Below are 13,431 nucleotides of genomic sequence, written 5' to 3'. Positions count from 1 at the left end.
TTTATTATCAGACGATCCGGCTGCTTCCAATGTTTATCTGTACAATCTAAAGCAGAATAACAAAATAACCTCTTTATTGTAAATAATTACGCTAACTCTGAGGTGCGGTCTGAGAGACTGCAGTCAACATTTAATTAGTTCTAACTCACCTATCTATTGGAACAACTGGTACACTCACAACTATGTTATTCTGCTTGCACTTTTCAGAAGCTACTGAAAGGGTGGGGGGAAACTGAGCGAGAGAAAGTAATGTAATCACGTGATGGAACATGTGCGTGGTCTCACAGACTGCACCTCAGCAGTTAAAGGTTAAATACAACTCCTGCTCAGCAGAAAACTTTCAGGTATTTCCAATCCACCACTCTTACCCTAAATGCATGCAGCATACTGTCCTGGCTTGGAGGTCTGATGTTGATATACCTCTAAGAAATCCTTATCAAGCTTGGAACCTGTAGCAAAGACACACTGGTGGCTGCTCTTGGATTTCTATCAGGGTGACTCCTATGGTGATGGGAATGTTGGCTTTCCTCACTTTAAAAGAAACCAGCAGTGGTTACGCCACCATGGACCAAAACAATACATTTACATAATTTTTCATAGGTTCACGTAAACTGCAAACAGTGTGAACACAAACTATGCTACAAAGCGAGCTGGTGCAGTGGTTGGCACACTGGACTTCTTAGCACATTGGACTCGCATTTGGGAGGACTACGGTTCAAACCCACATCCAGCCATCCTGATTTAGGTTTTCCGTTATTTCCCTAAATCGCTTCAGGCAAATTTCGGGATGGTTCTTGTGAAAGGGCACAGCAGACTTCCTTCCCTAAACCGACGGGACCGATGACCTCTTGTTTGGTCCCCTCCTCCAAATCAACCAACCAACCAGCAAACTATGCTATACTTTAAACTGGAATTAAACTAGCATGTCAGTAGCATTGCATAATAAAAAGACACTAAAAATTCTCTAATATATGAATCCTTTTCAAAAAATGTCAGATACACTGCTGTGAACTTCACCAAATTTACCAAATGTGACAACAGTGTAAAACTTGAACACAGTTTATGCTCTCTGTGTTGTAGCTGTTACTCAACAATTTTGCTACCATGATCTGCAGTGCCTTGGTAAAGCATAGTTAAATTTTGAAGTTAATAGCCAATTTGATTTCATAGTTACAGCAGAAAAAATGCTGAAATATGTCGAGAGTCATGACAAAAAAAATGGTTCAAATGGCTCTGAGCACTATGGGACTCAACTGCTGAGGTCATTAGTCCCCTAGAACTTAGAACTAGTTAAACCTAACTAACCTAAGGACATCACAAACATCCATGCCCGAGGCAGGATTCGAACCTGCGACCGTAGCGGGCTTGCGGTTCCGGACTGCAGCGCCTTTAACCGCACGGCCACTTCGGCCGGCGAGAGTCATGACAAAAATATGTCAGATTTGAGTACCAGTGAAATATGGGTGCATTTTCAATGCGTTTCAGCTTTGACATCATTTTTGGGACTTTTATGCTGTCACTGCAATGCTAAATATAGTTTTTCAAGGTACTTATAACATAGTATTTCTAATGAAAATGGTTTAAGAGTTTGCAGAAGACTTTTGTGAAAGTGGGCTAAAAAACACGTTTTTGACATTTTTACAAAAATCTTCAGTTTTGCCCTCAGTTTGTAAGCTATGGAAAACTGGCACACACATCAAATTTTATATTCTGAAACCTTGTATTGGTAAGTTATTACATACAATATTCCAGGTTTATCAAGCAATCTTTTTTAAAAATTATTATTTTGCTCACAAGTGTGTGCAGAAAGTTGTTTAAAATGGCCAAGTTTATTTTCTTTAAAAAAAATATTGCCATAGCTATTATGTCTCAAAGGTGTCAAAAACTCGGGATGCATTCTTGAAAGCTGCGCCATGGGGGTCAAACAAATGATTATATCTGGAAGTACTGAATTGATGATAGTGAAACTTTACTGATGTTTATTGGGAACATGGTTTTGTTCACACACAACTTTGTCAAAATCCATGATGGTCATGTGGGAACCTCTGGACCACATTAGCATGGAATATCTCTGCGCAAAATGTAGAAAATGACTATCCTGGAACCTGAGGCACTGTACCCTGGCCGATTGGCGGGTTGTCCATCTAATAGCTTCCAGGGGCAGGAAAGATTAGATTTTCTGTCTTTCATATGATTACTGACCGATTTTAAAAAATTAAAATGCTGTCATTATCTGCTCATTAAGAAGTATAGTCCTTGTTAAAACATTTCAGTAAGAAAAGGACTAAAAATAGAAAGTATTGGTTTGTCTTGAGGCAGGGTAACTAATGGCTTGCAAATACCTGGACTTCATTAATTCAGTATTGAAGAATAAGAGCACTTAATGACTTAAAACAAACTTTATACATAATTTCTAACCTTTTGTACAGTTTTCTCACTTACATGAATAAAGCAAATGTTTCACATAGTAACTCATTTGTGATCAGACATTTGAAGCTGTTTTATATAAAAGAGTCTGACTCTAAAGAATCATCAGTTTACTTGTAACATCTTACACAAGAAATGCATACAAACAGAATACACACAAACCACGATAGAATGTGCTGTAGTGCCAGTTGGAAAACTGATTTTTATTGATAATATCCAGCAGTTGTTGCATCCTTCAGAGAGTGGCCTCTTCCCCACCACAAGTGGTGCTTGCTCTTCATTTTAAAGACATACTATACAGGTGTAATTGTTGTTCAGTTAGTTACTTTGACGCAAATTTTTTAATGTATTACTGTAAATGTGTTTTTCCCCCCATAGGATGCAAATAGCAGCCAGCAAGATGTGATTGAACCACCCCCTAGGGAGGAACCTCATCTGGAGCCAGTTAATGGTGTAGTTCAGCCTCCCTTTTACCCACATCCAGACCGTCCAGGCCGTGTTACCAATCAACTTCAATTTCTTTTGAAAGCAGTGCTCAAGACAGTATGGAAACATCAATTTGCATGGCCATTTTATCAACCGGTGGATGCTAAGAAGCTCAATTTACCTGTAAGTACTCTGCAACATGAAGTTTTGCAGCTGTGATGATGTTTCGTATTGTTACAGTGTTTTATATTGTGTAGTATTTCAGTGTACTAAGTGGTTACACTCACAAATTTTCTGAAATTGTACAATACTATTATCAAGCTTGGCAGTTCCTGATCTCGTGTAGGAAAATTATGTGGTTCAGAAGTGTTCCATAGTTCTAATAAACATGTCATAAGGAACACTTATGATCATCATTGTTGTACACGACACAGAACTGGCAACACTATTTCTTTGATGAGGTATCATTACCTGTGGGAATAAGTTTGTCGCCAAATAGAAGTCTGCTCGACCAGTCCTGCAGGCCACCCCGAGCAAAGAGTGTTTGCCCCGTAGCAAATTGTAATTGAAGGTCGTTTGCTGTTTCTCCCAAGCAATTTTTATCAAGGTTTCTCTTGATGATAGCAAATCAGCTCTGTAATTGTACAAACAAATTTTATTTCTACAATAGGGACACCTCTCAAAAATGCAAATAAATGTAATCAGTCAAAAGTAACACTTACACACATTCCTAACGAATTAAGCACTTGAAAGCAGGATTTATTGCAATAATAGTTTTTTTAGAAATTATTGGATTTATGCAGTTGCACAATTTACACACTCGTCGCCATCCATGGCATGTTTGCTCTATATTGTGCAGCTTGTTTGGTACGTAAAATGTAGGTACAAAAATCTCCTTATGTAGATATAACGCTGGATAGCTTCCAATTTCTTCTCAGCTTCTTAAAAATATAAGGGGTGATCAAAAATGTTCTGTTCAAATGCTGCACTTTCCAGAATCAGAATGCTAATCATGCAAGATTGCTGTGAGCATTGAGGCAATCACCAGGTTGAAGATTCGTGTTTGGTAAAACACCTTGTCCTGCTGTGTGAGAGAGTCTGTAACTGTTTCACTTCACATCCTTGTCCAGCAGAAATTGTCAATACTCCAAGGCCTTTTTTAAGGGACTGAAGATGTAATAATCACATGGGGAGAGTTCAAGACTCTAGGGTGGTGCTCTAGTGTCGCCCACCTGGGTTGACGTAACTTCCTGTGTTACAACATTTGCGATATGAGGACGTGCATTATCATGAAGCAGCAGCACTAATTGTCGTTGTTTTCGCGACATTTTGCCTTAATTCCGTGCAATAATTTCTCCAGCGAGTTGTGCTGAACTCTTCCCCAGTAATGGCGACATCAGGTCCCTAGAGATCAATCAGTGGCCCTCAATAATCTAATAACGGGGTGAGCATCACTTTTATAGCAGATGGCTGGCTCTTGAACTTCTTGGGATGAGGGGACGATGGATGACACCATTGGATCATCAAAGCTCTCGACTGATTCCCAGTGGTGATACCAAATTTCGTCACCTACAGCAGTGTGCTCAAGGACTCTGTTGCTTTAGCATTCAAATGTATCAGTTGCTTATGCAAACAGTCATTCAGTTTACAATCAGTACCCAATACAATCATAGTGGTTATATTTGTTTCCTGATTATCAGATGATAGCAAGAGTAAGTATGAATAAATTTATCAGAATGTAAGCCATCACCTGCGAGCTGCAGCGCTGTACTCACAGATAGCACAAGTGAACAGGCACCTCACTACTGTCTACCTTTTTTCATCTAGTGGCTCGTGTCCGACATTAAAACAAATATGTACAACAAAACACAGAGATTTCACTGCTTGAAATAATGGTTTCACTGATCAGTAACAAGTGTAGAAGGCTCATCACAACCACTAATCAAGTAAAAAATTGAACATGGCTCCTCTAGTGTATACAACTTGGGTATCTCTAAGTATCGTCTTGATGCTACAAACATAATCCTTTATTTTTGCACAGTGTGCATAAGGATGAGGTAAATTATGATGACATTATATTTTTCACCTTGAGACTAAACAAGTTTAAGAAACGGTTTTCGCCTCCTGTGTGTTTCTGTGCACATTCTTGACCACAACCTCATTTTGTATGTCACTACAATCATTTGTAAATGAACGTCATTTAATCCGTGCACTGAACAACTGCATCTTCAAGAAAACTGTGAGGCTGTAAGCAACTTCAGTATATTATCACATTCTTCTCTGACGTAAACAGTATTCTTTTGCTCAGGTTTAATATGTTATGAGGGAAACCCAATAAGTAATACACACATTTTTTTTTCTTGGTTAGTTTTGTTTGAAAAAACTCAGAATTTGTTGTGGTTGTGACTATACACAGCCTTCAAAATGTCATCTGTAATGAAGGTGCATTTCAAGCATAGATCTGCCATCGAGTTTCTTATGGCGGAAAACGAGAGCATCGCAGATAATCGTAGGCACTTGCAGAAAGTCTGTTGGAGACCTGGCAGTGACTAAAAACCACGGTGAGTCATAGAGCGAACAGTCTGTCGTGACATCGAGGTCACACAAATCTGACGGATCTCCTGCATGCCGGCCAGCCCCACACAGCTGTGATACGTGCTATGTTGACCGTATGGACATTCTCGTTAAATGTGATAGACGGATGATATTCAGGCACTTCACTGCTCAACTGGATGTTCCTGTTGGTAGTGCTGACACACTCATCCACTGAAGAATGCGCTCCATGGGAAGCAGTACGTGAACGATGGGGAGGTTATTGATGCAGCAAGATGTTGACACTGGCTTCAACCATTTGGGCATACAGACCCTCCCAGTAAGGTGGTGTATGGACACTGTATTGAAGAGAGATTATGCTGAAAACTAAGGTTTTGTAGCCAAAGGAGTGGGGAATAATGTATGGAGTATTGGAATCCTAAAACCAACCTGCTTTCAGAAAAATAATTATTGCATTACTTATTGAATGCCCCTCATATTTCCTTCCAGTTTAATGGAGTAGAGTGATAAAAGAAAGACAATGAAATACATTAGCACAGTGTAAATAAGATTTATTTTGTTTCACACTTGAATACACTATAAAGAAACTACCTAATTTTTAATACCTTAAATTTTGAGAGTTTTACGAAACTTGTCTTCCAGTATTGTTCTGCAACTGTAATACAGTTTGCATTTAGCACAAGATTTAAAATTCTTATGTTCTCCATATTTCTCATTGAGCCAGTGAAATTTGTCAAGTCTGTATTTCATTTAGTTAAAGATCCTAAATATAATATTTCCTTATCAGTAAAATGCAAACCAGGATTCATATGCCTGTAAAACACTTCAGTACCATTTATTAACTCAGTAATTGGAGCTCTGAGCCCAGTTGAAGAATCTCACAAACTGACAGTTAAGTAACTTTTATGGAGAAAAAATAAATTGCTTTCTTCTTGAAGTTCATTACCACAAGTATTTCCTTATATCTCAAACAACCATACTTTTAGGTTCATTTTTGTACTAAGTAGCCAGAAAAATTTGCTATTGGGCTCCTCTCAGAAGAAAACTACTCTTCAGTATCAGTGGTACGCCTTTCTCAATCCACAGAGGGAGGATTTCCACGTTTCAAGAGCTCTCCAACAGCCGAGGTTCATAATCTTCCTTTTCTAACCCATAGTTATTCAGTATCAGCATATGATCAGTGTTACTCTTACAGTTTGAAGTGCCAGGAGGTTTCATATGAGAGTTAATAGAGCTTGTGAGGAACAACTTGGTGTTCTTGCTGTTGGGTTCCATTTGTAGCCACCTTCGACGGTACTCTCAAAATAAATTCTCTAGTGCGTCTTGATTCTATCTACCACTCGGCAAAACTTAACACTAACAATTTGTTTAAAAAAAAAGCCTGTACTGCATGTTGGTGTGATTTTACCGGTCATTTTGTCAATTTCACATACTGCACATAAAACTTCTTTTGTCCTTTCAGTTGTTTCCGTTACTACTAGGCTTTGTTCTGATAATACACACCTATATGGGTTTGAGGTAATTGCTGTCCTGCAATTCAGAACATCAAACAATTCAACAATAATTTGAAAAAAAAAAAAAAAAAAAATGATTGCTATTCTGCTATTCACTAGATAGAGAAGGCTTCATAAATTCCGTAAAACAATCTGTATTCTCTGCTATATCACGTTGCAATTCTTTAGTTGCTGTAAAAGTATTGTCAGTTAGAGAAACAGTGTGGCTGAAGACCTGAAGTGCCACTTTTACATTCATTTTGTGGACTTTGCTAACAGAGCTCTTTATATTCAAGCTTTTTAGGCTCTAAATATTTAGGTTTCCTGCTTGTTACATAATTTAGTTTACATTCACAGCAAGAAACAATTTAGTTGTGAATGCAAAATCACAATGTTTTGCAAGCATTATCATAATATAAAAATGCAGTAAATGAAGTGGGCAAAAAGGAATACAAACGTCTCAAAAATGAGATAGACAGGAAGTGCAAAATGGCTAAGCAGTGATGGCTAGAAGACAAATGTAAGGATGTAGAGGCGCATATCACTAGGGGTAAGATAAATACTGCCTACAGGAAAATTAAAAAGACCTTTGGAGAAAAGAGAACCACTTGTATGAATATCAAGAGCTCAGATGGAAACCCAGTTCTAAGCAAAGAAGGGAAAGCAGAAAGGTGGAAGTGATATGTAGAGGGTCTATACAAGGGTGATGTTTTTGAGGACAGTATTATAGAAATGGAAGAGAATGTAGATGAAGATGAAATAGGAGATATGATACTGCTTGAAGAGTTTGACAGAGCAATGAAAGACCCGAGTCCAAACAAGGCCCTGGGAGTAGACAACATTCCATTAGAACTACTGACGGCCTTGGGAGAGCCAGCCCTGACAAAACCCTACCATCTGATGAGCAAGATGTATGAGACAGGTGAAATACCCTCAGACTTCAGGAAGAATATAATAATTCCAATCCCAAAGAAAGCAGGTGTTGACAGATGTGAAAATTACCGAACTATCAGTTTAATAAGTCACGGCTGCAGAATACTAACACGAATTCTTTAAAGATGAATGGGAAAAACTGGTAGAAGCGGACCTCGGGGAAGATCAGTTTGGATTCCGTAGAAATGTTGGAACACGTGAGGCAATACTGACCCTACGACTTCTCTTAGAGAATAGATTATGGAAAGGCGAACCTACGTTTCTAGGATTTGTAGACTTAGAGAAAGCTTTTGACAATGTCGACTGGAATACTCTCTTTCAAATTCTGAAGGTGGCAGGGGTAAAATACAGGGAGCGAAAGGCTATTTACAATTTGTACAGAAACCAGATGGCAGTTATAAGAATCGAGGGACATGAAAGGGAAGCAGTGGTTGGGAAGGGAGTGAGACAGGGTTGTAGCCTCTCCCTGATGTTATTCAATCTGTATATTGAGCAAGCAGTAAAGGAAACAAAAGATAAATTACGAGTAGGAATTAAAATCTATGGAGAAGAAATAAAAACTTTCAGGTTCACCAATGACATTGTAATTCTGTCAGAGACAGCTAAGGACCTGGAAGAGCAGCTGAATGGAATGGACAGTGTCTTAAAAGGAGGATATAAGATGAACATCAACAAAAGCAAAATGATGATAATGGAATGTAGTCAAATTAAATCCGGTGATGCTGTGGGAATTAGATTAGGAAATGAGACACTTAAAGTAGTAAATGTGTTTCGCTATTTGGGGAGCAAAATAACTGATGACGGTAGAAGTAGACAGGATATAATATATAGACTGGTGTTTCTGAAGAAGAGAAATTTGTTAACATGAAGTATAGATTTAAGTGTAAGGAAGCCGTTTCTGAAAGTATTTGTATGGAGTGTAGCCATGTATGGAAGTGAAACGTGGACGATAAATGGTTTGGACAAGAAGAGAATAGAAGCTTTCGAAATGTGGTGCTACAGAAGAATGCTGATGATTTGATGGTGTAGATCACATAATTATTGAGGAGGTATTGAATAGAATTGGGGAGAAGAGTAGTTTGTGGCACAACTTGACTAGGAGAAGGGATCGGTTGGTGGGGCATATTCTGAGGCATCAAGGGATCACCAATTTAGTATTGGAGGGCAGCGTGGAGGGTAAAAATCGTAGAGGGAGACCAAGAGATGAATACACTAAACAGGTTCAGAAGAATGTTGGTTGCAGTAAGTACTGGGAGATGATGATGTTTGCACAGGATAGAGTAGCATGGAGAGCTGCATCAAACCAGTCTCTGGACTGAAGACCACAGCAGCAGCAGCAACAACAACATCATTATTATGATCTCATTCTGTGGTATTCCCTTCCATTCACTACTGAGTAAATGCCCATGGAAGAGACACAAAGTAATAGAAAAGGATGGCAGAGAGTGTGAATGAATTGCTCACTTAATCCTGGTTTACACTGGAACTGACACAAGGGAATGAAAATTTTCTCTGGTGATTCCAAGAAAACATTTGATAAAGTTTGTTATGAGTGTGTGTGTGTGTGTGTGTGTGTGTGTGTGTGTGTGTGTGTGTGTGTGTGTGTGTGTGTTTCAGCTGGTTGTTAGTCTTTAATGAAGCATCAGAGGAAGCTCGTGTTGTCTCCTCTTCTGTGCTAACATCACAGAGTGTATTCTTCAGCTGTTTTGCACAGTGTTTTTTTTTAAATAAATGTTCTGCTTTTAAATTTCCACTTAGTGTAATGAGGAATCAGCAAAAGGTATCAGCAGATATGTATGTAAAGTTTTGGAATAATGGTAAAGAAGGCTGGGGCTGATACTCAGTTTTAAATGCACTACCTCCATGCTTTTCGTGAATACTTACAAATTCTTACACCTACATACTTATTTCCCTACTCCATTTTGCTCTCTTTGTCAAAAACTGGGGACAAAAAAATCCTATCTCAATATCAAAGATTTACATCATAGTGTATCTAGTATTACCTTGTGAAACCTGTGAGGAATGTTACAGAAAAGAATACACAGTGTTAGTAGAGTTGGCCTACTCTACTTGTTCCCTTGTGTTATTTTCCATTACCTCCATCATAAATGCTTGTTTAAAGATACAGACAAATTGTGGTGAACAATGGCAAATGGTCTGTGAATGCTGGTTCGCTTGTTTGCTTTGATATGCTGCCGTGTAAAATGAGCTTTACACATGCTCACAGCTGAAATCGCTTCCACTCACTCTGAAATACAGTAGGCTGTAGAAAAGGGAAATATCATGTGATGACTTTTCCTTGATTAGGAACCTTAGTCATAATAATCTTCTTAAATGAAATTATTGCCATTACTTGGCTGTAAGGTGTTAAATATTTATTTCACTATGATGATTTCAGCTGTAGAGCCATTTTAAAGTGCAAGGTGGAAACTGAAGTAATGCTCCTTGAACTATTGATCAAATTGCAATTTTCACCTTGCGCTTGGAAATGGCTCTACAGCTGAAATTGTGATAGTGAAATAAATGTATAAAAAAACATAGTAAAGTGCTGGTGGTAGTTTCATTTCAAAATATCATGTGGCTCCTGTTCAGGAAGCATTATTGCCACATTATATCAATGTCCAAGATCAACAAAATTAAGACAGGCTTTAGTGTTTAGTGCTTTTTATTAGTTACTACTCTTAACAAAAATATTTTCGTTCACCTCTGAATTCAAATTTAGCTTCCATAACATTTTTTGTTCACGACTTGTCTGTCTGCTCCTTCCACAGTTCATGTGCAGACTCGAACTGGCAACACTGTCAGAAACAGCAGTCCTTCAGAAGCCAGACAGTGGAAAGTGACTTGGGACAGAAATACACTACCATGTAACTCTGATGATGTATTGTAGAACTCACTCAAACGCAAAATAAAATCTGAACTTTCGTGTACATGATTGGTTAACCTTTCTAATTTGCGGGTAATTCAGTAATGTGCAAAGTGTACTGTTCCAAGACATATATTCGCAGGAAAAAGTATAGGAGTATGGTGACAAAGGTATTTGAGTCGTCATTCACATTTATTGCACATACACTACCAGCTACTCTCTTTGTGCACTAAGAGTGATATATAATAACTGGCAAATGAGTACTGTAACTATGGCAGTGAGGTAGATAGAAGCCTAATCATACTGCTGACACATTTGTATTCAGGGTCGGTCAGTTTGAAGGTTAGTTTTTTCGAATGTTTGTCTTATATGGTTGTGTTCTCACTCAGCATGGACAACTTTTTAACTCTAGAACGGCTGGAACATAGTGTACATTTGCACGTTTTGCAGATATAACTTGTCTTATTCCTACACTTCTTCATTTGACATTGTTTCCTCATTTTATTTCCTTCCACAGTGTTTCCAGATTCAGCTCCTGTTTCTGCCAGGTTACTTTTACAGTCCATGTACCCCACACGAAACTCCTCTGCTAGCTTCAGGATATAATTTCGACGAGTGATCTTATAAAATACATGAACTGGCCATTTACGAGTACCAGCTCTAACATTGTATTTTCTTGCCATTTGATCCACCACATCAACACCACATTTTGTATTGTTGTAGAAATCTATTGTTTCTGGTGGTTTTTTCCTCCGAACCTGTTTGAAGTTCATCTTATGAATGCAAAGTGCTATACAGAAGCACATTCTTGTTTCATTTGCCTTGATATGCAGTGAGAATGCTACTAGAATGTTTGAAGGGATCCGAGTGGTAAAGATCAGCCTACATTGCCTTCACAGCATTTGAAATTTCTCTCCTTGATCGTCTAATTGTTCTAACAATGCTAGTACCATAGTTCTCAACTTCTCGCCCAGCTTCACTGTTGTAAAAAATTTCCTGTAGTCACTTTTCGCTCCTTCTTTTGAAATGGCTCCATTGACTTCATTACTATACTTCCAGGAAGAGTCTGGTCACGTGATATGTTGTCGTCATTTCCTAAATAAGGGAGCCCATTGCACAGAAACTTTGAGTCAGTGTAGACAAGAAGACAAAATGTTATACCAAATTTATCTGGTTTGTTTGGCATATACTGTAAGAGTGGACACCTTGTTTTACTTGGAAAAAGCTGTTCATCAGCAGTCAGATTATCACCTGGAATATAGGTCAAATGGCAATTTTCAATTTGTTCCAAACTTTTGATACTAAAGTGAATTTATCTGTCTTCAAACATTCTGATCTTGTGTGTCTAACGTCGAAGTGCAAAAATGTTATAATTTCTTGAAAGCAGTTTCTCGCCTTTGTATCACTGAAGACAGGTGGGCCCCACTTCGTAGACCACAGTTAATAAAGTTCAGTACTATTGTCTCCAAGAACACTGAGAGCATACAATAAATCCCCAAAATTACACTCCACAATTCATTTCGTAGAACACATTTTGCCTCAGTTTCCATTCAGTGTTTTATGTCATTCAGTATTGATTCATCGATAAACAAACGCCATGCACTCACTACACTGACATCAGAAACATACCGCTCTGAATATGGTGTAGGTCCTGGATTTTCTCTGATGATGGTATACTCGCCAATCTGCCAGATGTGGTCTTTCCAAACTCTGCAGCAGTTCACTCTGTGATGCCATCAATACCCAGCAACATATTACGTGGTCTTTGGGAGGCATGTGTTGATCTGTCCATTTTGATGTCTTGTTTTACATGATACATTTTCTACAGCTGTAATAAAACAATAGAAAACTTCAAATTAGAAGTGTCTGCCCAGAGTAATTGTCATCTAAATCCCGAATTTTATATGAAAGTTGAATTTTGACATGTAAATAACACATTTCATAATTATTACTAACCTGGCTGAAAATCACCCATACATTTTTCAGCATAAGCTGAATCACTGCTTCCAGATTGATCGTTTGGTTGACAGTAATCTTCGTCCACATCTTCTCTTAGGTCTTCTGCATCTAGGCCGCATTCTGCTTAAGACTTACCATCTGGAATATCATTTAAGAGTGCGAACAATTCTGCATCGGTAAGCGACAGAGATCTGTGAGCCTTGATTACTATGTTGCTATGGGTTAATGAATGACAATATGACCGGAGACACAGAGACAAACAATGAACATAAGTAAATTAAGAGTTTCATTATTCTGCATATTATTGCTGTTTAGAGACTGATCGTTAAGATTTAATCTCAACCAGGAGGAGGACATGTTGTGAGACATTTTATTACAATAATCAATACAGCAGTCAAAATGACTATTGCAGTTCTAGGTATACTTCTTAACAACATCCTAACCACGTTTCAAAAAATAAATATGTGTAGTATGGGTGATTCTGACCTTTAACCTGGGAAAGTCACCGAAGCTTATTGTAATACGACAAAAACTGCAGTCAAAATAACGTTTTGAAAACGTGTTGCAGTCAGTTTGACCGCTCTGGTGGTTCTAATGTTAAATGTGACATTTCAAATGTATCTTGCTGTTCTAAAGACGTGAATATATGAAAATGTAGAAAGTATGACTAGAGCTACTTGAGTTTTTTTTTTGTGTACTGCTGTTAGAAATGGAGAATGACTTCAGTGTGTCATTTGTTTCAATGTCCTTGCTACTGGTAATGTGCTTCCCAAT

General features: G+C 38.2%; 1 protein-coding gene across 8 annotated transcripts in view; it reads left to right on the top strand.

The window, feature by feature from the left end:
- The window catches only part of LOC124554686 (homeotic protein female sterile-like), a 262,983-nt gene that overhangs the window by 51,783 nt on the left and 197,769 nt on the right, over window positions 1-13,431 (top strand). For all 8 annotated transcript variants that reach the window (XM_047128308.1, XM_047128311.1, XM_047128312.1 and 5 more), the window contains one exon: window positions 2,806-3,036. In XM_047128308.1, the coding sequence (XP_046984264.1) occupies window positions 2,806-3,036 (231 nt within the window). The remainder of the gene's footprint in view (window positions 1-2,805; window positions 3,037-13,431) is intronic.

This window comes from Schistocerca americana, chromosome X, assembly GCF_021461395.2.
Source record: "Schistocerca americana isolate TAMUIC-IGC-003095 chromosome X, iqSchAmer2.1, whole genome shotgun sequence".
Lineage (NCBI taxonomy): Eukaryota > Metazoa > Arthropoda > Insecta > Orthoptera > Acrididae > Schistocerca > Schistocerca americana.
This window is presented reverse-complemented; position numbering and strand designations above follow the sequence as displayed.